This window comes from Pelobates fuscus, chromosome 2 (assembly GCF_036172605.1).
Source record: "Pelobates fuscus isolate aPelFus1 chromosome 2, aPelFus1.pri, whole genome shotgun sequence".
NCBI lineage: Eukaryota > Metazoa > Chordata > Amphibia > Anura > Pelobatidae > Pelobates > Pelobates fuscus.
In genome coordinates this window covers 248869179-248893166 of record NC_086318.1, presented here as the reverse complement: position 1 = coordinate 248893166, position 23988 = coordinate 248869179, and the positions used below count along the sequence as shown (strand labels likewise).

Sequence of the window (23988 nt, the reverse complement as noted above, 5' to 3'; positions counted from 1 at the left end):
GGAATAGGCTTGATCTTAAGAATCTTTAGAATTTAAACTATATTGGCACAGGGTATCTGTTATGTAAGATCTGATTACTAAAACTCTGTTTGTTAAACTGATGGCTCATTAGTGCCTAATTGAAAGAGTGCTCTAATCTCATAAAAAAAAAAAAAAGTTTCTTCATTACAGTACATTATGCTGTATATGTAATAAGGAAAAACTAGCACAGTTTTAGACACTGGTACAGCTGAAGTGAAGAGGAAGTTTAATTGCTCTGTTTGTTTTCCTGGGCTCTCTACTCTTTAGCTATTACTAATATAATGTGGATGCTATATTTTGCAGCTTTATTGGTACATCAGAAGGCAAGAATGGAGCGACTACATCGAGAGCTTGAGATGCAAAAGAAGAAGCTGGACAAACTTAAAACGGAGGTCAATGAAATGGAAAATAATCTCACACGGAGACGTCTAAATAGGTCAAATTCTGTTTCACAGATTCCATCAGTAAGTTATCCTTAACCCCCAGATTTGTAAGAAAAGGCTCTATTTCACTGTCATTTAAATTGAGTGGTTTTGCTGCCTGCAGTATGACAAATGTAAATACGGTGTACATTTATCAGTGTTCCTCTAGTAGCTAACAGATGAGTGGCATTTGTAAGCAGTAGACACTGCACTATGATTTACATTTACATCTGCATGATTGTTGGACATCCCTGGGTGCAGTGCATTGTTATATGAAAATTCCTTGCACCATAATCACTACAGCAAGGTCATGGTGCCAGGAGTGCCCTGGCCATAAGTAGTCAAACAGTTTGCAAATGGTTTGACAACTTGTGGTTTGACCTAGGGTCTGTCGAGCATTGGTCACCTGCTCCAGGAGTGCCAGACGTTCTCTTCACTTTAGCTCACTTGTTGAGAGCTAAAATTCAGGGAAGCTAATGAAAGATCTGTGTGGGAGATTTTAGCTATCCAGGTGACCCCAGGCAAGTTGGCAAAAAGTATACAAATTATTTAAATACTTACACGGGAGAGTGGTAGGGCATGCCTGGTACCATAACCACAATTATGGAGCTTGGAGTGTTTCTTTAATCCAAATAGCCAAGTGGCAATTTGTGTGACTAAATATAAAAAGTGCAGTCAAGAGGTTTCATTGTTCAATGTAACAGTGGAGAGGATACATGGTTTAGTGCAAAAGGTGCTTACCAACTTGAATGTTCACTTCAGCAGTCTGTAGATGTTACAGAAATTAAAAACAAAATTACACAAAACTGAACATATCTCATGAGAAGCCAGTGATTAATGAGAAAAGTTAGAGAAAAATGCCAGATTTTTGTAGAAACTCTACAAATATCTGCATAATTTTCCTTGAGCTGCAAAATGGGAATTATAGGAGAATATTGTGGGATCTTATAATCCATCGTTATATGCTTAGTAAGTCGCACCTGGCTGAAATAGTTATGGAACCTCCACCTTTTGCTGAAGATTGGCAATTAAATAGCTCCTATACTAAAAAGAGCTTTTCAAAATGGTATGACCACCTTTTAAGGTAACCATGAAGCATCTAACAAACTTTCTTATTCGGATAAGCCAGGGTTCAACTAACCTGTCCAGACACATACAGAGTTCAGAATTTTGTGATGGCTTTACTTTCACATACACCAGTTTATCAGTGGTTCAATCCTTTTTATTGGGGTGTTAAAAAGCCATAATAGTGAACATAGCAAAGCTGAATATATGTTAATTTGATATTAATTGCGTAGTGTGTTTTGTGTAGGTCAGGAAAACTTTGTTAGAGAGACAATTAAAATTGTGTGTGTGTGTGTGTGTATGTGTGTGTATATATATATATATATATATATATATATATATATATATATATATTATGCTAAGTTTGCAAGGTTTGTAAGATTATTTTTATTTTTAATCTTTGATTTTGAACAATATAGCAAATGTAAGATTTAAAAATACAAGGCTGTATTTTTTTTTTCCTACAAGCAATTTAACATTTCCCCACTTTTTTAAGCTAGAAGAGATGCAACAGTTAAGGAGCTGTAACAGACAACTGCAGATTGATATTGATTGTCTCACCAAAGAAATTGATCTGTTTCAGGCCAGAGGTAAGACCAGGAGGACTGAAAATATTTAACTTATACAGCTTGTATTAACCACAAACTACAATAGTTTTAATGAACGGAGTTATTTAGCACATAATATGACTGTAGTATTTTTAGAGCAGTTTTTTTAAAATGATTTAAATCTGTTAGAAAAGCTTGCCAAACTATTTATATACAAAAATTCCCATAGACTTTTCTGTTGAGTTGTATAGATAAATTATTTGGAAAGTTTTTTTTTTTGTTTTTATAAGAGATTTGACTAATTTGAAAATAATATCCAAAAACATTTCATAGTCCACAGTCCATAGTTTTCTGTATAGAAATCACTAATAACTTTCAAAGGAACACTCCATAAACGCAAAGCAATTTAGTGTCTTCAAGAAGCCCCCGATCTCTCCCAGTTGAAAGTGCATGTCCACCTGGAGCCCCACCATTTCCAGCTGTGTAAGTGATGAGATGTACAATATTTGGGGGAAATAGTCATTTTCAAAAGTAGAGTAGCTGCCAAAATCTTATATTGGATCCACTAAATTAGGTGTTGAAGATGTGCATTAAATGTTACATAATTGGCACCCAGTATATTATCCCTCTTAGCTGTAATGTGGATGCCTAAGAAAGTGAGAGCTTGTACCTGCCATCTAAAGGGGAAGCTACAAATGTAATACAGTGCTATCAAATACCCAGGAAAGCTAGTCTGTAAGTGATGCACCGGTTTTATTAAGTGCTTCACATTTAGAAAAGTTAATTTTAAATCCAGAGTGGGCTCCAAACTCATGCTGCATACCATACAAGTTCGGCAAAGAAATTGTGAGGTTGGTCAGGGCAAGATCATAATCATCTGCAAATAAGCTCAGTTTGTATTCCTTTACCCCCTGACTATATATATATCTATATCTATATCTATATCTTTATTCCTGGATGACCAGGAAGCTAGCCCAGCTCATATGATACCTGAGCATATAAAAAGGGATATCCTGGAAGGTAAAGACGTCAACCTGGCTTCCCTGTTGATTGCCTCCCTGGATATTGTTGAGAATAAAATGTATGCTTATGATGATGTATCTGTTGTTGTCAGGTCTAGGGATGCCCGCCTAAACAGGAAACTGACCATCCCTGAATTTGTACTAGCTTTTGGTATTTACAGGGATGTCATCTGTGCGGTCTATCCCAACAGAAGAGAGGAGTTTGATCTCTATATGCACAAGCTGGTAGACCTGGGCAACAAATATGGTGGTTCAGCCTTCTATGACTACCATAGGTCTTTTTCTGCAAAAGTGTCTGGAGCCTATATATTCTATCTATCAGGACCTATCTTAAGAGTCAATGGATTGATAACATGATTAGCAATGCGAGTAGAGGGCATCCCGGCTGAGTCTCATTCCCAGTAATATCCTCAAAACCATAGGTCTGTAGGGTAGCCAACAAATAGATCCAACCGGTCAAAGTCCTTCTCAGCAACCACTGAGAGAAGCATTGCACTTGAAGTCTTGACCAAGTGGAACAGTTCCACGACTCTCATTCATAGACCTTCGTATTTTTTTAATGTTTCATTATGACAGTTGGAAAAAAAAAAAAAGTAAATGGTACAACAACATTGGAAAAAAACTAACAAAACACAGTAAGCAATAGCCCTGCAAGCAAGCTTACAATTTTGTGGAAAGGGCACATTTTCTGTTTTGATAACTTTGTAGGTAACTGTTCTTTTTAGAATCTTATGTTTACTGTTCATAACTGCAAAATGCAATTAAAACGCCTATTGTTTTTGTTTTCCAGGACCACATTTTAATCCTAGTGCTATACATAACTTCTATGATAATATTGGATTTCTTGGTCCAGTGCCACCAAAGCCTAAAGGTACAGTATCTGTTGGAAATAAAGTTTATTTCTGCGTCTAACGCCTTTATTTTTATGGGATATTTTAAAAGCAATTTGAATTATATAATATATACTCTTGTATACAATTGTTAGAATGTACAGTAGCTTGATTTGTTTTTGCACTTTATAATATGCTTTGTATTGTATTTGTGACAGATATAATCCATAATGCAAAACAGTAGGAACATGTCATAATAATGATGATGATGATGAACAGTGGTGACCTCCTAATCTATTACTCATATGGAATATTAAAATGCCTGTCAGCATAATAAAATACTTTGTTATTGTTGTGTTTCAGAGATATGATCTAAAATCTGAATGAAAGATTTAAAAAAAAAAAAAAAAAAAATTGATAGCTTCAGCTGTCAAAATATTTCATGTGGGGCCAATGGATCAAGAGGTCTGGTTTCCATAAGGGGAGTATGGTGCCTAATCTTAAAACACCATTCCCCACAATTTGCTTTTGTAGTACAAGATCCTGCTAATTATTTTGACATTGCTAAACATTGTGACTGCCTTATTTAAAAAGTAGAATGTGAAATATTACATTGTTTCCTTAAAATATTTTTTTGTTTGTGCAGTAGAAGCCCTGCTTAAATTTAGCTTAATGATGCAGTTTTAAAGAGCATGCTCCTGCAATCACTGTTACTGTTAAATTACTGTTAATGCAGCCCTATTTAATAGATCCAGAATACATATCCACGTTGAAATACTTTAGTTCCTGTACCGACTTATGAAGAAAGCTGATATCTTTGGCAACTAGACAAATGTATTCAATCACCGTCCTCTTCACTGCTTATTTGTACATCATCAAAAGAATTTGCACTGAGCCACCGCCTTTCCTTATACTTCCTTTTTAGGTGGCCAAGTAAGAGTTGGACAATCTAATTTTTAATTAAAATTAAATATGCATAAGCTAGTCAAAAACCTATGATACTTGCCACAATATTAGAGAATTATAATGGACTATATATTTTGCAACGTAAAGGTCATAGATCATGTATTTTGATAGGTATTTAGGATTTGTTTACCTATTTGACAAATTATAAACACAATTTCATAACTGCTTATTCTTCAGATGTACAAATTGTTGTTTAAGATTATGCTATGACCTAGGTTCAAGATAGGTCGATTGTCCACATGGTTTAGCAGCCTTATTTAGAACGGTGGGATAATGGGGCCAGGGTACTCTTGGCGTAATAACCACTACAGCTGTAGAAATTATTATGCTAGTAGTAACCCTTTTAATATTTGTTCTTATGCTATGTTCAGTTGTTACAGGCTAAGGTATTTACTTACTTTTCTAGACTATTATTAGAGGTTAACTCAGCGGTTCTCAAACGGTGTGCTGCGGCGCCCTGGGGACAGGCACACAGGGGCGCAGCAGAATGTTTCCCTGGTGCTATGATTATAGCACCAGGGAAACATTACTGCTGAACAGGGGCCCGGTCGGGTGCCGCTGTCCTCGAACACCCCGCCTCTGTAACATTGACCGGCTGTGAGGAAGTGACAGCCTGTCACTTCCTCCCAGCATCATGCAGGGAGACAGCCGCAGCATGAGGGGAGAGGTGCACTCCATATTTGCTCCAGACCCCTGATTCCCACCAGCAGCAGCAGGACCAGGACTCCAAAATACCCAAGTGGACACATAAGGTAAGCTAACAGGAGGGTGGCTGGAGATATTAAAAATTACACGTGTGTGTGTGTCTGGTAGTGCGTGTGTGTGTCTGGTAGTGCGTGTGTGTGTCTGGTAGTGCATCTGTGTGTGTCTGGTAGTGCATCTGTGTGTGTGTGTGTGTCTGGTAGTGCATCTGTGTGTGTGTGTGTGTCTGGTAGTGCATCTGTGTGTGTGTCTGGTAGTGCATCTGTGTGTGTGTGTCTGGTAGTGCATCTGTGTGTGTGTGTCTGGTAGTGCATCTGTGTGTGTGTGTCTGGTAGTGCATCTGTGTGTGTGTGTGTCTGGTAGTGCATCTGTGTGTGTGTGTCTGGTAGTGCATCTGTGTGTGTGTGTCTGGTAGTGCATCTGTGTGTGTGTGTCTGGTAGTGCATCTGTGTGTGTGTGTCTGGTAGTGCATCTGTGTGTGTGTGTCTGGTAGTGCATCTGTGTGTGTGTGTCTGGTAGTGCATCTGTGTGTGTGTGTCTGGTAGTGCATCTGTGTGTGTGTCTGGTAGTGCATCTGTGTGTGTCTGGTAGTGCATCTGTGTGTGTCTGGTAGTGCATCTGTGTGTGTGTCTGGTTGTGCGTGTGTGTGTGTGTCTGGTTGTGCGTGTGTGTGTGTGTCTGGTTGTGCGTGTGTGTGTGTGTCTGGTTGTGCATGTGTGTGTGTCTGGTTGTGCATGTGTGTGTGTGTGTGTCTGGTTGTGCATGTGTGTGTGTGTGTGTCTGGTTGTGCATGTGTGTGTGTGTGTCTGGTTGTGCATGTGTGTGTGTGTGTGTGTGTGTCTGGTTGTGCGTGTGTGTGTGTGTGTGTGTCTGGTTGTGCATGTGTGTGTGTGTCTGGTTGTGCATGTGTGTGTGTGTCTGGTTGTGCATGTGTGTGTGTGTCTGGTTGGGTGTGTGTGTGGGTGTCTGGTTGGGTGTGTGTGTGGGTGTCTGGTTGGGTGTGTGTGTGGGTGTGGGTGTGGGTGTGGGTGTCTGGTTGGGTGTGTGTGTGTGGGTGTCTGGTTGGGTGTGTGTGTGTGGGTGTCTGGTGGGGTGTGTGTGTGTGGGTGTCTGGTGGGGTGTGTGTGTGTGGGTGTCTGGTGGGGTGGGTGTGTGTGGGTGTCTGGTGGTGTGTGTGTGGGTGTCTGGTGGGGTGTGTGGGTGTGGGTGTCTGGTGGGGTGTGTGTGTGTGTGGGTGTCTGGTGGGGTGGTGTGTGTGTGGGTGTGTCGGTGGGGTGGTGTGTGTGTGTGGGTGTGTGGGTGTGTCGGTGGGGTGGTGTGGGTGTGTCGGTGGGGTGGTGGGTGTCTGGTGGGGTGGTGTGTGTGTGGGTGTGTCGGTGGGGTGGTGTGTGTGTGTGTGGGTGTGTCGGTGGGGTGGTGGGTGTGGGTGTGTCGGTGGGGTGGTGGGTGTCTGGTGGGGTGGTGTGTGTGTGGGTGTGTCGGTGGGGTGGTGGGTGTGGGTGTGTCGGGGGGGTGGGTGTGTCGGGGGGGTGGGTGTGTCGGGGGGGTGGGTGTGTCGGGGGGGTGGGTGTGGGTGTGTCGGGGGGGTGGGTGTGGGTGTGTGTGCGCATGTCTGTTTACGAACACATCTGTGTCTGGTTTTATATCTGTGTGTGTATCTGTATCATGGTGTGTGCGCATGTATCAATGTTGTATATGTCATTGTATGAATATGTTAACGTGTGTATATGAATTTGTGTTTATGTATATCTATGTAAGAATGTATGTTTGTAAGACACAAACGCACGCATCCAAGCAGCCATATATACGCTTCCGCAGTGGTTTCTTCTGGCTGGAGTTGGGTCTGAACTGTCTTCTAGTGGCTCCAGCTCCGCGCCTTAAGACCCCACCGCTGCTGGCCTGCTTGTGACTCTTATTGCCTTGAGAGTCCTGACTGCCGGCCGACTGTGCTGCTCTGTAGGGTTTCTTATACGGAGGGCATTCTGACACTGTGGCCTACCATGACCACAACCCCAGCACTGCCGCAAAGTATTTAAAGTAAGTCATTGAAGTTCTAACAGCACAGCAAAAGGTGTTAAAGCGCCAGAACTTCAGTGAGCATAACCCTGAGAGCCCAGCAACCACAGCTCAACCTCCTTCTCACAATGCCCCTGACTTGTTAGAATTTTGGGTGGCCTCATAGCCCACCCCGGCAGAGGGGCTGACCAGAGTGATGATCTTTCCCCCAATGGTAATTATCCTGGTAGATTATGACAGGGGCGGCAAATGGCCACCCATGTCAAAGTGCCCCCTGGAGCCATAGTCCCACCAGGACTGACGGCCCTGCAAGCACCCATTTAAATGCCAACACTGTATATTACACTATAGCGTCAGTAAATACCACAGCACTGTACAGATATACAACCTAGAAAGTTTGCCTTGGAAAAAATTAAGGGTGCCTTGAACCTAAAACATTTGGGAACCACTGGGTTAACTGAATGTAGACTTTTGCAAACTCTGTGCTACTTAGTTGCACCTGTAGAGAAAGCAGAAAAATCTGGACAAAAATTCCTGCTTTGAATTCTTGTTGCCACTATAAAGTGTATTGTGGCTCCTCTCCCTCTTTGCCCCCAAAATGTTTGCACATTAGTTGTAAGCTCTGCACTGTTTCTAAAGCCTTCAGCAGAGCACAGCACAAAACCCAGATACTTGATATACTATTTTCCATTAGTACATCATGGAAGAGCATTGGCTCAGAAAGTGAAATTTGTAGCCAAGCTTTTTTTTTTTTTTTTTTTTTTGCAGCTTCCCTGTTATTGTACTTTTATTTTTAGAAATAAGGTTCACAAAAATGTACTTCACTTACTGTATTTGTTTATTTCAAGTGGATAATCTAGCAATTTGTCTTCAGTCCTGCTCATGACATATATAGTCTGTATGTCTGTATATTAGGAGAACTAGTAATAATCCCTAAATAATTTTGCCCTCCAAGACCAGCATTGTTTTGGCTTTTGTGTGTTTACCCATTTTATTTTTTTTATTTTTTTTAGTACCAACATATTTTATGATCTTGTATAATGGGTATACAAATGTCATAAGAAAAAATTCTTGATATGAATAACAACTAAAAAATGAGGCCTTGTTTAACTGTAGTCAAGATAAATTAAAGTGCAACTATAGAAAGCATTAAAGTGCAATTTATATAAATGACCAAATGTATAAGGAGATCAAATATAGTAACTCTGTCCAAAGTTATGAGGTGAGGCCAAGGCTAGATTAATGCAGAGAGATTTAACATTGGAAGTTTCTTTTCCTAAATTAATTTTTGAACGATTTTTAGACTTGTGAGTTAGTTTCAGATACAAAGAAGGTGTTTATTGTTAAATGAAGATTTATAATTTGGAATAAAGGCTTGGTGATTTGTAAAAATGTTGATTTTAAAGCTGACCATGTGTAAGGATTGACCCAAAAAAGCTGTAGGTTATAATGTGTGTAGTAGTGATTAAAGTACCAGACTTTCAGCAGTGTTCATTCTGAGTCAGACAATAGGAGCATGCAAAAGTCGTGAAAAGTTGATTATAGGAATGTGGAAAGAAAACAAATGTGTTTTTTAAAAAATAAATAAATAAAATTGTTTTGGGTACATCTTGTGTTAAAAGAAAAAAAACACATGTTTTGGGAGGTATTCATTCTTAAATTGCCAGTATTTACAGACTGGATTTGTGTAGCCAAAAGAGGGTCATGGTCAAAGGTAATGCAAAGCCATCTTTGTAGTAAGATAAAGTTAATAGAATCCGAATTAAGACTGAGATTGACAAACAAGTCTTGGACAAGTCTACTCCAGGCTAGAAAGGGATTTGCATCAGAGGGCGAAAGGATTAAAAATCACTTAATTTACCGTAAAAGCTGCAACCACTATAACATTTTAAAAAGGGAAAATCCTAGGTTTACCCCAACCAAATTTGATTTGGGCAAAAAATACAATTTTGCAAAAATTTCTATGAAACCACAGAATTGTTGTGCAAGTAGCTTTGGTAATGTTATTATTGTACCAAATGCAGAACTTAATAAAGGGACATTTATTATGAACCAGTTTTCCAAGCAGTTTTCCAATTGATGCTGTCCAAACCTACAACCTAAAAATGTACAATGCAATATAATTATGTACAACATAACAGGCCAGATCATCTTGGTGAATCCAAACAAATTGAGACCAAATATGATATACATTGTGTGTGTGTGTGTGTGTGTGTGTGTGTGTGTGTATATATATATATATATATATATATATATATATATATATATATAATCTCTATCTATCCCCAAAAATAAAAAGGAATCTACAAACACTGCCCAAATTTTAAGTACAGTATATGACCCTTTGTCAAATTTACAATTTGTTTTACACGTTTTGTGTTTCTCAATCTCCATCTGGCAGCTTGGGTCATAAAAAGTGACAAATGGCATACATTATCATGGCATAATGGCAACATTATCACCCCTGTTGTAAATTTCTCAAAATTATTTCATCCTTAGCTTTGTGTCTATTTCTGGGGATTTTTCAGAGGTCATAAACATGATAAAACACCACAAATAATACTGATAAAAAAATAATTGTGCATCACCTGCATATCTCAAATTTGTACCTGCAGAAATACAGGGTAAAGTCTGAAACACAATACCTGTGTTTGCTCATTTGCATGTCCAGCTGGGAATTTTAAAATAGTTGTGGAAACGTGGATTTACGGAATTTCTACGGCCAGGGTAGACTTTGAGATATGCAGGTAATGAACAACAGTATTTTATATGTATATATGTGTGTGTGCGCGCATATAATTTTTTTATTATTGTATTTATTTTTTTACAAAAAGTGATTCACTAGTGTTTAAAACTAAATAATGTTATGTATATTTCCCTTTCTCATGCATTTTCTTATTTGCAGATCAAAGGTCCATCATTAAAACACAAAAGAATGTGCCAGATACAGAAGAAGATGAGGGGGCACAGTGGAATTGCACTGCATGTACTTTTCTAAACCACCCTGCCTTAAACCGTTGTGAACAGTGCGACATGCCCAGGCATTACTGAGCCAGTAGGTCCTTACATGCGTTTAATTTGGGAATTAAAAGAAAGAGACCATTTCTGGATAATAAGAATACATAAATCTGAAGGTGTGGCCTTTTGGTGTAATTTTTTTTTTTTTTTTAAATAAATGTAAAACATCAGCCCACAGAGATTAATACCTCAGTGTTGTAATGTGCGCAGTTGGGTTGTTTTTTTTTGTTTTTTGTTTTTTTTTCTTTAAAATCATCTGATCAGTGATGTGCTGATATACTTGGTTCCCAGCTGCCTGTACCATGTACAGTATTACTAACCAGCCAAAAAGAATCCGTCGTCTTGTGTGCAGTGTTCTGGGTCCTTTCTTCCAAACAGCATAACAAATGTACTGATGTGTTCTGGTCCTTCAGCAGAAGAGCAGAGCAATGGATTCAAGATTTATTTTATTTTCCCTCAGTCTAAAAAGCAAACTAACCACAAACACACTACGAACACAGAGGAATTGCAGCTTGCTGTTACGCGTTGCTGCCACAGGACTGAGGAAGGACTTACAGTTCAGTGTCTTTAGCGCCCAGGAACCTCCCTTGACTTGTGAAGCCAGCTTTTATAAAGTCAAGTCTAACAAAGAAATTGAAAAACTGCATGCATTGTCTGTATGATACAGTGAAAATACCAACAGCTTTTTCAGTTGTACATAGCTCAAAAGCCTGCTTTAAGTGATTTTTTTCTCTCTTCAGTTTCACTGTTATCCCCTGTAATTCTATATGTATAGTGTAATAGGGTTTTGTTAACTTTTTTCCTTATTTGAAAAAAATGATTTTAGCTCAGTCATTGCCCTCCCCTTGTAAGCGTTTGTCAAAGAATTGGTGCCTTAATTGGTGTGGGAGGGAGTAAAGCATTAACAATATGAAACTATGCACATTTATCTCTCTACATCACAGCCTATTGGTCTTGTAAATGTTAATGACCTGTGAAGACCTGTAGAAAAAAATATAGGCTAAATGTTTAAGGGTACACAGATTATTTTTATGTACATATTGAATCTTACAGTGGGTGACACAGCCTCAGAATGTACACTATGTATTCTTCCAATTTGTGAAAGTTTCAGCAAGCAGGATGAATGACCTTTCCACACATTTTCTTCCTTTAATATCTGTTACATATATCTACAACAAAAGCTCTTTAGAAATGTGATACAAGGTGGTTTTTAAAATTTATGTAAAGACAATGGAAGTTACATTTGAAGTTGATGCTTCCTTCCATGTCACCAGTATGAAATTCTGTTCATGTGTTTGAACATTCACAAGCTCATTAAATGCAGGTTGTATTCCAGGAGTAACTGGATATACAATTTATATATTAAATTATAACAGACTAAGCAGTCTGTTATGTGCATTTCAGTCACATGTTTAGGCTTTGTGGCTTGGTGTGAGCTACATTTCTGGTAAACCTTAAACATGTAACACACATTTCTATAGTCTGTGTTTTTTTGTTAAACTTCTCATCATTTGTTTTAATTAATGATATACAAAGTCCAAGTATTTGCTGCTTTAGTTTTCAAATGAAGGTCAGTTAGGGTAGAAACGATAAAGTATTTTTCTTAATGTCCAATTAATTGCAAGGGAAAAATAAACCAAATAAACTAATCAAGTGTCATCCACTGTAAATGATTACATGAATTTAATCATTGGTTTCTGGATTATTTTTTTTATGAATTATTTTTTTTTTTTATACCAATGATCTAAATAAATGTGAAAAGCCTTTCTTCTGAAGGCTTCTCATTTTTTGTGTTGCAGGATATTATCCCAGGTAACTAACCCGTCAAGTGTTGCAGAGAGGCGTGTGATGTTTTAAGGCCTTTCCAGCACTGTAATGGGGTTCAGCAGCAGACCCAAAGCACTTAACAAGCAATACTTTTTGTTAAAAAGACATTTTTTTTTCAGCTTCATCTGCAGTTTTCTGTGAAGATTGACAAATCAATTTTTACTTGTTTTATTAATAAAACCTAATTTGGATATCATGAGTTTATGGTTTTGTGATTTAGCTGGGTAAACAGTCTTTGTAACAGATAAGTTATTTATAAAAATTAAAAAAAATATATATATTCTAACAGTTTTGGTTTGTGAATTTGTTTATAACCTTCTACGAGTAAACAAATTACATTGGTTAAATGCTTGCAGTGCCACAGAAGCATCTGGCTTGCTTGAGAAGAGCAAAGCTGGAACTGAAGGACGAGTGGCTCATCTTTTTGTATTGGATTTGTGGGAAGTGTATTAGATTGGGTCTGCATGGAGGTGCTGAACGCTCCCCATGGAGATGCTGATTGGCCGTGCATCTTTTTGTTACACATGCACTATAGCCTCCTAAAGCATTGGATTGGCTGGGATCATCAAGTTTGATGATCTCAGCCAAAGTGAAGAACATACTTATAGGACTTCAAAATAAACAAGATAACGTAATTTGTTTTTTACAGCTGTGCAACAGCATACATTCACCATTTCAGTCCCATTACCAAACTTTTCCTGGCATATGGTGGCAGTACAATAGGGATGTACTCTTCCCATAGGCAAGCATCTGAAAGAAATTAACATAAAAAGTTCCTCCCTTTACCAGGTATAAGAGACCCTGCAGCCTTAGGACCTCAGTTCTCTTTCTTGTTCCAACAGGAACGGTCGGCATCTGGAAGATGAAAGCAGTGGTGAGGCACATGGGTTGCTGCCAGGGGGATCCGGCCTGATAGCCTCCCGGGTGGAGCTTTGAACGGCCAGTGGACATCCTGCAATTACGGAGGCAGGTATGAAAAGCCTGCTTTTATGCCGCGGGAGGTCACCGGCTAAACAAGGAGGCGGTCCTTTAGGGCAGCGAATCCCTGCCCATCGGAGGAGCATTCGCACAGCGGTGGAACGCACACCCGGGTGGTTTTGCGTTCCACCGGAGTTCCGATCGCGCATGCGCGGTCTGAACTCCCCAAAGAATGGCGCCACATTTAAAGTGACCTGCCTATATATGCTGTGCAAATCTGTCTGTCAGCATGGATGCTTGACATTGAAGATTTCCCGTGTCACCAGCCCCCCCACACGGGTCAGAGGTTTTAGAGGTAGGATCCTGATGGCTTCTATTCTTTAAAACTTTCTAGACCGAATGATTAAAGTGGAATTCAAATATTTTTTAAAATTTGTGTATTATAGATATGTCTAGCCCTGTTTCTATGGATAATATGGATAAAGACAAGGTTCCTACTCCTGTTTCTAAAAAAAGCCAGTTCCAAGTCTAAACAGATCTGTTGTAGTGAATGCTCCACTCCTTTGCCAGATGGGTTTAAGAGGAAAATCTGTAATAATTGCTCCTCATTATCGCTAGAAAAATCCAAGAAACAAGAAATTAAGTCTTTTTTGTCTTGGTTTCAGGATAAACCTTTGAGTCAGGATAAACCTTTGAATCTTCTGATAATGAAAAGTGGGGTTTCCTCGTGATGAGCTGAGGAAATTTATTAAAGAGGTTACTATGGTCCTTGCTGATGAGACAGCAGATAAAACCAGGAGTAAATTCTTTCCAATCCAACAAAAGATGCTGGATTTAATTTTCAGGGAATGGAAGAACCCAGATAAGAGCCTTTATTTCCAGTCATTTTAAAAGTATTGTTAAAATACAGGAGGATGATAAATGGGAGAATTTACCAGTAGTTGATGTACAAGTTGCGCAATTGTCTAAAAGAACTACTTTACCTATTGGAGAGATTTCAGGTCTGAAAGACCCTATGGATAAGAGAGCTGAAACTTCCAGCAGACGGGCTTATCAGGCAGCAGATTTTCAGCCAAAAGCTGCATTAGCCGGAGCTTCAGTAGCAAGAGCTCAGAATCTTTGGCTGAATACCTTGGAAGAAGGTCTAGGTGATACCCAGGACAAAGACCTGTCCCTCCTATTCCAAAATTTGAGGTAAAATGAGTATCTTATGGATATTGTTGCGGAGGTGATTAAACTATCGGCTCGTATCATGGGTTTGTCATCTGTAACCCGAAGGGCACTGTGGCTTATGGCCTGGGCAGCAGACACTGCTTCAAAAGCTGCATTATGTGAACTTCCCTTGGAGAAGAAAAAGTTGTTTGGGTCTCGCCTAGATTTGGTACAACAAATGTCAGAAACTAAAAAGGCCTTGCCCCAGGACAGAAAGTATTCCTGGAAGCCCAGGTACAAAAATTTCCAATTCAGGCATCGGAGGGGTTTTAAAGATAAACCCAGGAGTTTTCGTCAACAAGAGATATCAGAAGTTTGACACTCACAAAGACAAGACTGACAGAAACAAACGGTTCTGACGCCATCGGAGTAGGAGGAAGGTTACAGAAATTTGTTCACAAATGGAGAAAAACGACTACAAATCCATGGGTTTTGAATATAATCCAAAATGGTTACCAAATAGAATTCTTGGATTCTCCAAGGTCGAATTTCCTTGTCTCCTCCTACCAGTCAAAATTAAAAAAACAAACCCTTTTTTCCGCCACTGTTTCCCTTTTAAGAAAGGGTGTTATAGAAAGGGTTCCAAATGCTCAAGTTTACCAAGGGGTATACTTCCGCTTGTTCCTTGTTCCAAAACCAGACATGTCTTTTCGCCCAATTTTAGATCTAAAATCCCTAAACAAACTTGTTTCTTATTAACATTTCCGAATGGAAACAAGAGTCTGTCACTCATATCCTTCGAAGGGGAGATTGTATGGCCACCTTAGATCTAAAGGATGCCTATCTGCATGTTCCTATGGCTGTGAGCTCAAGAAGATACCTCAGGTTTGCTATAAAGAAAGGAAAGAATATCCATCATTTTCAGTTCAAGGCTCTCCCGTTCGGGCTAGCCTCAGCACCCAGGATTTTTACAAAGATCCTCACGCCAATCACTGCACTTTTAAGGCTACAGGGTATCACAATCGTGCCTTATTTGGACGACTGGTGGATAAAAGCAGATACAAGAACCACGCTGAATTCAGATGTGGCCTACACTCTAAAAACCCTGGAAGAACATGGGTGGATTATAAATCTAGAAAAGTCACATCTTACCCCTTCAAAGTCCATCCTATTTTTAGGGTTTTTGATCAAGTCAGATACCCTGTCAATTCATCTTTCAAGCACAAAGAAGACAAAGATAAAGAAGTTGATATCAAAACTTCTTCAGGTATCAGAATGTTCCGTAAGAAAAGGCATGCAGGTTTTGGGTCATCTGACCTCTACGATTCCAGCAGTAAAATGGGCCAGAGCGGAATCAAGGCCCTTACAATGGGAAATACTTACACAATGATCAAAAAAGGAAGAAGACTTGGATGCAATCATGTGTATATCAAATCATACAAAAGAGAGAATCTCTTGGTGGTTGCAGGAAAAAGTCCTTACAAAAGGCCGGTCCTTTCACCTAAGATCCTGGGTAGTAATTTCAACAGATGCATCAAAAACAGGTTGGGGAGCTCACCTAGGTTATCACTTAAGACAGGGTGTTTGGTCAAGAGACGAAACAAAGAAATCGTCAAATTTCAGAGAAATGCTTGCAGTCCTCTACGCCCTTCAAGAGTTCGAAGTTTTAATTTTCCGGAAAGCTGTAAAGATCCAGTCAGGCAATCAGACTACAGTGTCCTACCTGAACAAACAAGGCGGTACAAATGTAAAAATGTGTACCTTCTTTACTCTCGAATTATGTCCTGGGCACTGTACCATCTGGAAGACATTACAGCCGTTCACATTCGGGGGGTAGACAACATTGTTGCAGACGATTTGAGCAGATCAAGATGGTCCCTGAACGAGTGGTGGCTCAATCAAGTAGTCTTTGTTCAACTGGTGGGGAGATTCGGCCTTCCAGTTATAGACCTTATGGCGAGAAGATCAAATGCAAAAGTAGGAGCGTTGGCCTCCCTTTTCAGGATAGACAGACCTCTGGTAATAGACGGTCTTTCAATCCAGTGGGAATTTACCCTTGCTTACATATTTCCCCCGGTAAGCTTAATTCCGAGAATTATTCACAAAGTGTCTGCGGATCAGGCACGTCTCCTGGCCATACTGCCGTACTGGCCAAATCGCAGCTGGTTCTCGGGTTTGAGGAATATGACTTTAAAGTACTGAACTCTTCCGGTTACGCCGGATCTTCTGGAAAACGCAGATGTCCCAGTGGAAGTATTGGAGATGTTCAAATTGACAGCTTGGCTGCTGCAAGGCTGATTCTGCATCATAAGGGTATTAAAAAAGAGAGGTATCAATTGCTTTTAAACTCCACTAGGAGCTCTACCTCTTCTATATACGTGAAGATTTGGATGAGATTTCTTCACTGGTGCATTGCTAAAGATTGCGTTAGATCCCATCCGTCTGCTGACACAATCCTTCATTTTTTGCAAGATGGTCTTGAACAGGGTTTTAGTCGGAGCAGAAACTTGGACCTTGTGGGTAGACCAAGTCATTTTTTGGTAAAGAATTGGGCTTCTAATCCTCTCATTAGAAGATTTTGTAAAGCAGTAAGGATCTTAAGGCCTCCTATAAAAGTCTGGTTCCCCTCTTGGGATTTGTCCTTAGTTTTAAAATTTCTTTGTTCTCAACCTTTTGAGCCACTAGAAAATGCCTCTTTAAAGAATGTGTCCCTAAAATCCTTGTTTCTAGTAGCAATTACTTCAGCTAAGAGAATTGGAGAACTGCAGGCGCTGTCCTCTTCTCCTGACTTTACGAAGTTTTATCCGGATAAGGTGGTTATGTTCCCTAAGCCTTCATTTCATCTCCTCTAAAGTTATCAACCAACCTATTTGTCTGCCTTCCTTCGTTGGTCCGGCTAAGCAGGATTGGGAATTTGATTGGAACCTACTGGATGTAGGGAGGTCGCTTAAAATCTACTTAGAACGCTCCTCTACATTTAGAAAAACGGATCATTTTTTCGTGAATTTCTTTGGAAAATTAAAAGGTCAAGTTGCATCCAAAGCCACTTTGGCAAGATAGTTGGTTGAGGTTATAAAGTTGGCTTATTCTTCATCGAACCTTCCTATACCTGCTTCCTTGACAGCTCATTCCACTAGAGCCATGGCTACGTCTTGGGCCAAAAAAACATGTGCATCTCCGGAAGAGATATGTAAAGCAGCTACCTGGTTTTCTTTCAACACCTTTGTGAAGCATTACAGGCTAGACGTATTCTCTGCCTCTGACGCTGAATTTGGGCACAAGGTGTTACAAGCTGTTTTGGACTGATTCCCGCCCTTACTTGGGATCTCGATATATCCCTATTGTACTGCCACCATATGCCAGGAAAAACTGCAATTTTACTCACTGTAAATTCCTTTTTCCTTAATATGGTGGCAGTACAGCACACCCTCCCTTTATCTAATTAATAAAATGTTTTTTGAGGTTTTTTGTGGTTCCACTGTGGTTTTCTTGACACGAACGGAGGTCCCAAGGCTGCAGGGTCTCTTATACCTGGTAAGGGGAGGAACTTTTTATGTTAATTAATTTCTTTCAGATGCTTGCCTATGGGAAGAGTACATCCCTATTGTACTGCCACCATATTAAGGAAAAAAGGAATTTACGGTGAGTTCAATTGCAGTTTCTCTTAATATGTCAAGATAGTTGGACTGAAACATTTGTTAAATGCGAATGCACGTCTCCTTAAAATAAATTTTGCTCTTTTGTTTACTTTCAAGCCATACGACATGAGGACATACAGTGTAATTTTTTTTTTAAAATGTACTTTTCGAAATATATCTTTGTTTCTATGAAAACTGAAGTTTTTAGTTTCTTTGTGGCCCACATAAACTTAAACCTTGTTTATTTGGTCAATCTTAGCCTTTGAGTTTGACATGCTTGGTCCAGAGCATAACACTGCCAGCTTGCTATCTTTCCATAGTGCAGCCAGCTGTCATCTCTTCCTTAGGTAAATGACGCACCTCTCCAGCTGATCCATCCAGCTGATCCAGAGGAGGTCTGTGTTCGCTGAGGCATAAAAAGGGGACCACACACCAGTCATTCGGGAGACGAACAAGGGGGTATGGACAACCGAACACAAGGGAATAGTCTGCTACAGGGTGCTTATAAACATATGTGATATATGCAGACTGTGGGATTTAGTATATTTTACCACCTCTAACGCTTGCCTATAAGCCTTTTCCAGGGCTGCACCTCTTCTGTGGAACTCCCTTCCCTTTTCCGTAAGAATTTTACCCAGTCTCCACTCATTCAAAAAATCATTGCAAACTCACTTCTTCAAGAAAGCATATCAATTAAACTGTTACCAGGTTTTTATCCTCCACCCCCCCCCCCCCCCCCATGACTCCTCTCCTGCAACTGTCAAAAATTACCTACTAAGCCCTCACTGAATACTTTTCAAACAACCTACTTTGTACCCCTACTTTTACCCTTTGTGTATACCCCACTCCCTCCACCTCTCTGTTCCTGTACGTCCAGTTGTCTTGTTACAATTACATGTCTGTTAGTCCACCCTTTGTACAGCGCTATGGAATCTGGCGCTATATAAATAATAAAATAATAGAGACAGACACAAGGTGAAGAGAGGAAAGAGGTAGAATTTAATGGTATCTTTAATTTAACAGGGACGGAATTACCAAAGGAGGATATTGAGGTCTTACAGAGGGGGCTCAAGTTTGCCCCTACTGCAGACCTCAATAAGTTTGATTTCTATATAGACATCAACAAATTCATCAGGCATCTCTGCCTAAAAAAATTCTTCTTTGACAAAGAGAATAAATCAGATGAGGAGGCAATATCAGAGTACATACACACTAACCTCAAAACAAAATCAGAATTCTTTCCTAAATACCTCATTTTGGATGAAATAAAAACGTTTGAAATAATGGTAATGAAAGAAATTAAGAAAATAAAACCATTGAATAAATATTCCCAGAATTTGTCTATCAAAGAAAGAAAAGCAGTAGAACAATTACAACACAACAAAGAAATTGTTATTAAACCAGCGGACAAAGGGGGAGGGGTAGTTGTCACTACAAAGAGTAAGTATCTGCAAGAAGCAGAATATTGTCAGACCCAGAGACATATAAAATATTGGACAAGAACCCTAGTGAGGACATTAAAAAGAAATTTGAGTTCATCAAGAAAGGTTTAGAAAAGGAAATATTGACTGAACAAGAAGCAGACTATTTATCCACCCCTTACCCCAAAATCCCTGTATATTACCACCTCCCCAAAATACACAAGAATAGAGACAATCCTCCAGGGAGGCCCATTATATCTGGAATAGACTCCATCTCTGCTAAAATCTCTGAATATTTAGACCATCTATTGCAACCTCTAGTCATCCAAAATCCCGCTTATTTAAAAGACACTATCCATATTTTACAAATTTTAGAGGAGACACCTTGGAAGGAAGGGAATTTTTTAGTTACATGTGATGTGACTTCGTTATACAGCATAATACCTCACGAAAAGGGATTGGAAGCCGTGCAATATTTTTTAGAAAAACACAATTTTAAAAGAGAACAGGTTTTATTCATTTTAGAAGGCATACACCTTATTTTAACCAACAATTTTTTTTGGTTCAATGAAGTTTTTTACCTACAAGTTAGGGGGACGGCGATGGGCACCAAGTTCGCCCCCAGCTATGCGAACCTGTTCATGGCGTATTGGGAAGAACGGCACGTATATCAAGGACACCCATGGGGATCGAACTTGGTGAACTATCGCCGTTATATAGACGACATTTTTTATCTGGAAATGCTATGGACCTCAACTCCTTCATTTCCTATTTAAACACTAACGAATGGAACTTAGTTCTGACCGCACAGATCAACACTCAACACATCAATTTTTTAGATCTAGATATTCATATAACAGACATGAAGATTGCAACCAAAAATCACTTTAAAGAAGTAGATGCGAACGGCTACATTCGCAAGGAAAGTTGTCACCACACTCCTTGGTTAACCAATGCACCCAGAGGACAGTTCCTAAGAATTAGAAGGAACTGTTTGAGTGACCAAGATTATTTAAGACAAGCCAATAAGATCAAAATTCAATTTTTACAAAAAGGCTATGAGGATTCTTCACTACAGGCAGCCCTAGAAAATGTCCTAAAAATACCGAGGAAGGAACTTCTGGTATACAAAAACAAAAAGAAAGACCCTAAATGGAGTAGTAATAACATTCCTTTTATATGCAATTTTAATGGTAACAACAAGAAAATTAATAAAATTATAAATAAGCACTGGCATATCTTACGAGACGATCCAGTCCTCTAGAATATCCCGCCCGATAAACCAAAAATAATTTTCAGGGGAGCCAAGAATCTAAAAAATACCTTAGTACAAAGTTGCAATAGAGAAACAAAAATAAAGAAAAACTTTTTCACAATGAATAAAGGATTCTATGGATGCGGGCAATGCCTAGCGTGCAAGAACACTAAAAATAAAAAAAGACACATAACAGACTTAGAACCCTTTATTAATAGGAAATTTACCATAAAAGATCACCTCACGTGCCACTCTAAGGGGGTGATTTACGCTTTAAAATGTCCCTGCAACCTCCTCTACATAGGCCGTACAATTCGAAGCCTTAAGATTAGGGTGGCTGAACACACAAGAAATATTAAAAATGGATTGGAGTCACATAGCGTCTCCAATCACTTCAGAATCATACACCAAAAAAACCCTGAAGGAATGTTCTTTAGTGCAATAAAGCAAGTATCAAAAGATTGGAGAGGAGGAGACTATATTAGAAAGATAGGGAAGGAGGAAATGAAATTTATCTTCAATTTTAATACCATGATACCATATGGGCTAAACAAAGATTTTGAACTATGTCACTTTATGAATTAATATGCATTTTAGTATTTATTATGCTTTTACCTCCTTTATATGTGTATCTTGTTTTTAGTAGACCCAGCTTGTCCACTTATCGAAAATGCAAAGTACCACCTTTTAAATTCATTTTTTTATTAGTATGAATATTATATTATATGTATGAGTCCATACTGTACCAATTTTATGAATATACGAACTTCTCTACTTAAATTATTCCTATATGAAGTATTTCTCGCACATGGGCACTTCCTTATGTCAATAAAGATTGTTGAATTGCCCACACACGGAAGTCCAACGACGAAACTGATGTTGGAACGCACGTTGCGTTCCAAAAGGACGCAAACCAGAAGTGACGAAACCGGAAGTGACGAAACCGGACGTGACAAAACCCGAAAGTAAAAGACGCAATTAGTGAAACCGGCAAACAAGGCATTTAAAAAGCCACTGGAACAGACGGAACACAGAACAGCCAACTGAGGAAGCCTTATGAGAAGGCGAAACGCGTTTTGGACTATCTACTTGAACTTGAGACTATTGAGTCTACCCAGTATTACCTGGGATAAGTATTTTTTATTATATATATCTTGTTTTTATATTTCTTTGGAATAAATCGTTTTTTAAATCCTGACACACTGGGTACTTACTCCTATTTTGGAAACCAGTCAGAAAGGCACCAAAGGAATTACTCAACATCCAGCACGCTGCCAAAGAAGGGTCTGGACAACCCCCAAATGGTCCAGAGGCTTATACCACCAGAGTCATGAGGGTATGACTCCAGGTTTGTGAGTTTGACAAATCTTTTAACCCTTTTCTATATACTGTGTTATAGACATATTGCACTATTTTCTGTATGTATTTTACTTTTACAGAACGCCTGCTGAAATCTAAAAGCTCCACTTGTTTTATGTATGTATAATAAAATAATAATAGCTTGGCACATCATGGCAACTTTAGATGCATACAATTGGCACACCATGGCAATCCGTTTTTGATGCATAAAGTTGGCACATGGCAGCTTTATAAGGCATACAATTGGCACACCATGGCAATCCGCTTTCAATGCATAAAATTGGCACACCATGGCAATCCGCTTTCAATGCATAAAATTGGCACACCATGGCAATCCGCTTTCAATGCATAAAATTGGCACACCGTGGCAATCCGCTTTAGAAGCATACAATTGACACACCAGGGCAATCCGCTTTAGATGCATATCATTGGCATACTATAGCATCCAGCTTTAGATGCATAAACTTGGGACATCATGGCAGTCAGTTTAGATGTATAAAATTGGCATCTCATGGCAGTTTGAGGCATAAAATTGGCATATCTTAGCAGTTTGAGGCATAATTTTATGGCAAGACAGGCTTCATATTTACTTATCTTTCTTTACTGAAACTCCCAGCAGCAAACAAATAGTTAACAAAGATTGTAAAAATTCAACCAGAGTGCATAACAGTAATATGTAGTGCCCCCAGACTCCTCCCACTTCCTCTTTCTTGGCCGTTATTTATGAACTCATCGGATCTGACACTGCCGCTCCGCCACCATTTTCGCGGTGGCCATTTTGAGTCCGTCGTCTGTTTCCAGCCCTTTCTCTCTGTGCAATTACCGGATGGATCTGTGGGCATAAAGTTCAGCTATCCGGATTAGGTAAGCTTTACTAATATTTAACAACTAAACCTTTTAAGTTAATCTGCCCATACCTTCTTCTGAGTTGCTGATTGTCCTATTTCTTTTCCTACAGATTCCTCTAAGAATTTTCAAGAACTGCCTGCTCATTAAGGATTTTTACTATGGGTGACCCCCACCTTTTCTCTATTTAAAGGTGTATCCCATCTATGCTGTGATATTTGTGTGGCTGACACTACCTCTGTTTTATTCTGTGGGTGACCCACACCATCATAAAATCATACTAAATGTGGCTAACACCACCTCTGGCTTACTGTGTGGGTGATCCCTACTTTATGATTAACAGTGTAGTTTAACCTCACTAACTTTATCGTGGCTGACACTGCTTAATTTGTGTGGGTGACCCCCACTGCGCCTGCCTTTTACCTTAAAATTCACTATTTTTTTTACTGCCTGTGCAGTATTTCTCTACATTTTAAATAACTGAGTATGTATTCTAGCCTCATTATCGCATTATTTTGATTTATAACTTCTTGTAAGACATCTCTGATCATCGAGACCCTGCCATTTCCGCAGAACTACAGGCATGGCTTTTCTCCACTATTGCTGAGTCCATACCCAAGGCTGACATACTTACTTAAATACAAACAAACACATGCATACACAGACATACATACTGAAATACATACACACAGACACACATACATACTGAAATACATACACACACTGACAGACATACAAACACATACTTACATACATACATTCACACAGCTAATTTTTACTTTTTTTGCAGGAGGGTGGCTGATGGGAGTTGGTGTGGCTCTTCTGCCCTCGCGGCCTGTCTTTCTTCCCTCCCACGCGGAGGGAGCTGGGAGGAAGTGACCAGCTGTCACTTCCTCCCAGCACTACTTTGCGGCTGCAATTTTTTAAAGGGGCCCGGTCACGCTATTGCAGGGCTACCACGG

General features: G+C 39.4%; 1 protein-coding gene across 1 annotated transcript in view; it reads left to right on the top strand.

The window, feature by feature from the left end:
- Positions 1-12723, top strand: part of TAB2 (TGF-beta activated kinase 1 (MAP3K7) binding protein 2) — a 104154-nt gene extending 91431 nt beyond the window's left edge. Inside the window, exons 5-8 of the mRNA XM_063443331.1 lie at positions 325-485; positions 2005-2098; positions 3869-3949; positions 10498-12723. Of these exons, the coding sequence (XP_063299401.1) occupies positions 325-485; positions 2005-2098; positions 3869-3949; positions 10498-10643 (482 nt within the window). The 3' untranslated portion in view covers positions 10644-12723. The remainder of the gene's footprint in view (positions 1-324; positions 486-2004; positions 2099-3868; positions 3950-10497) is intronic.
- Positions 12724-23988: the final 11265 nt, after the last annotated feature.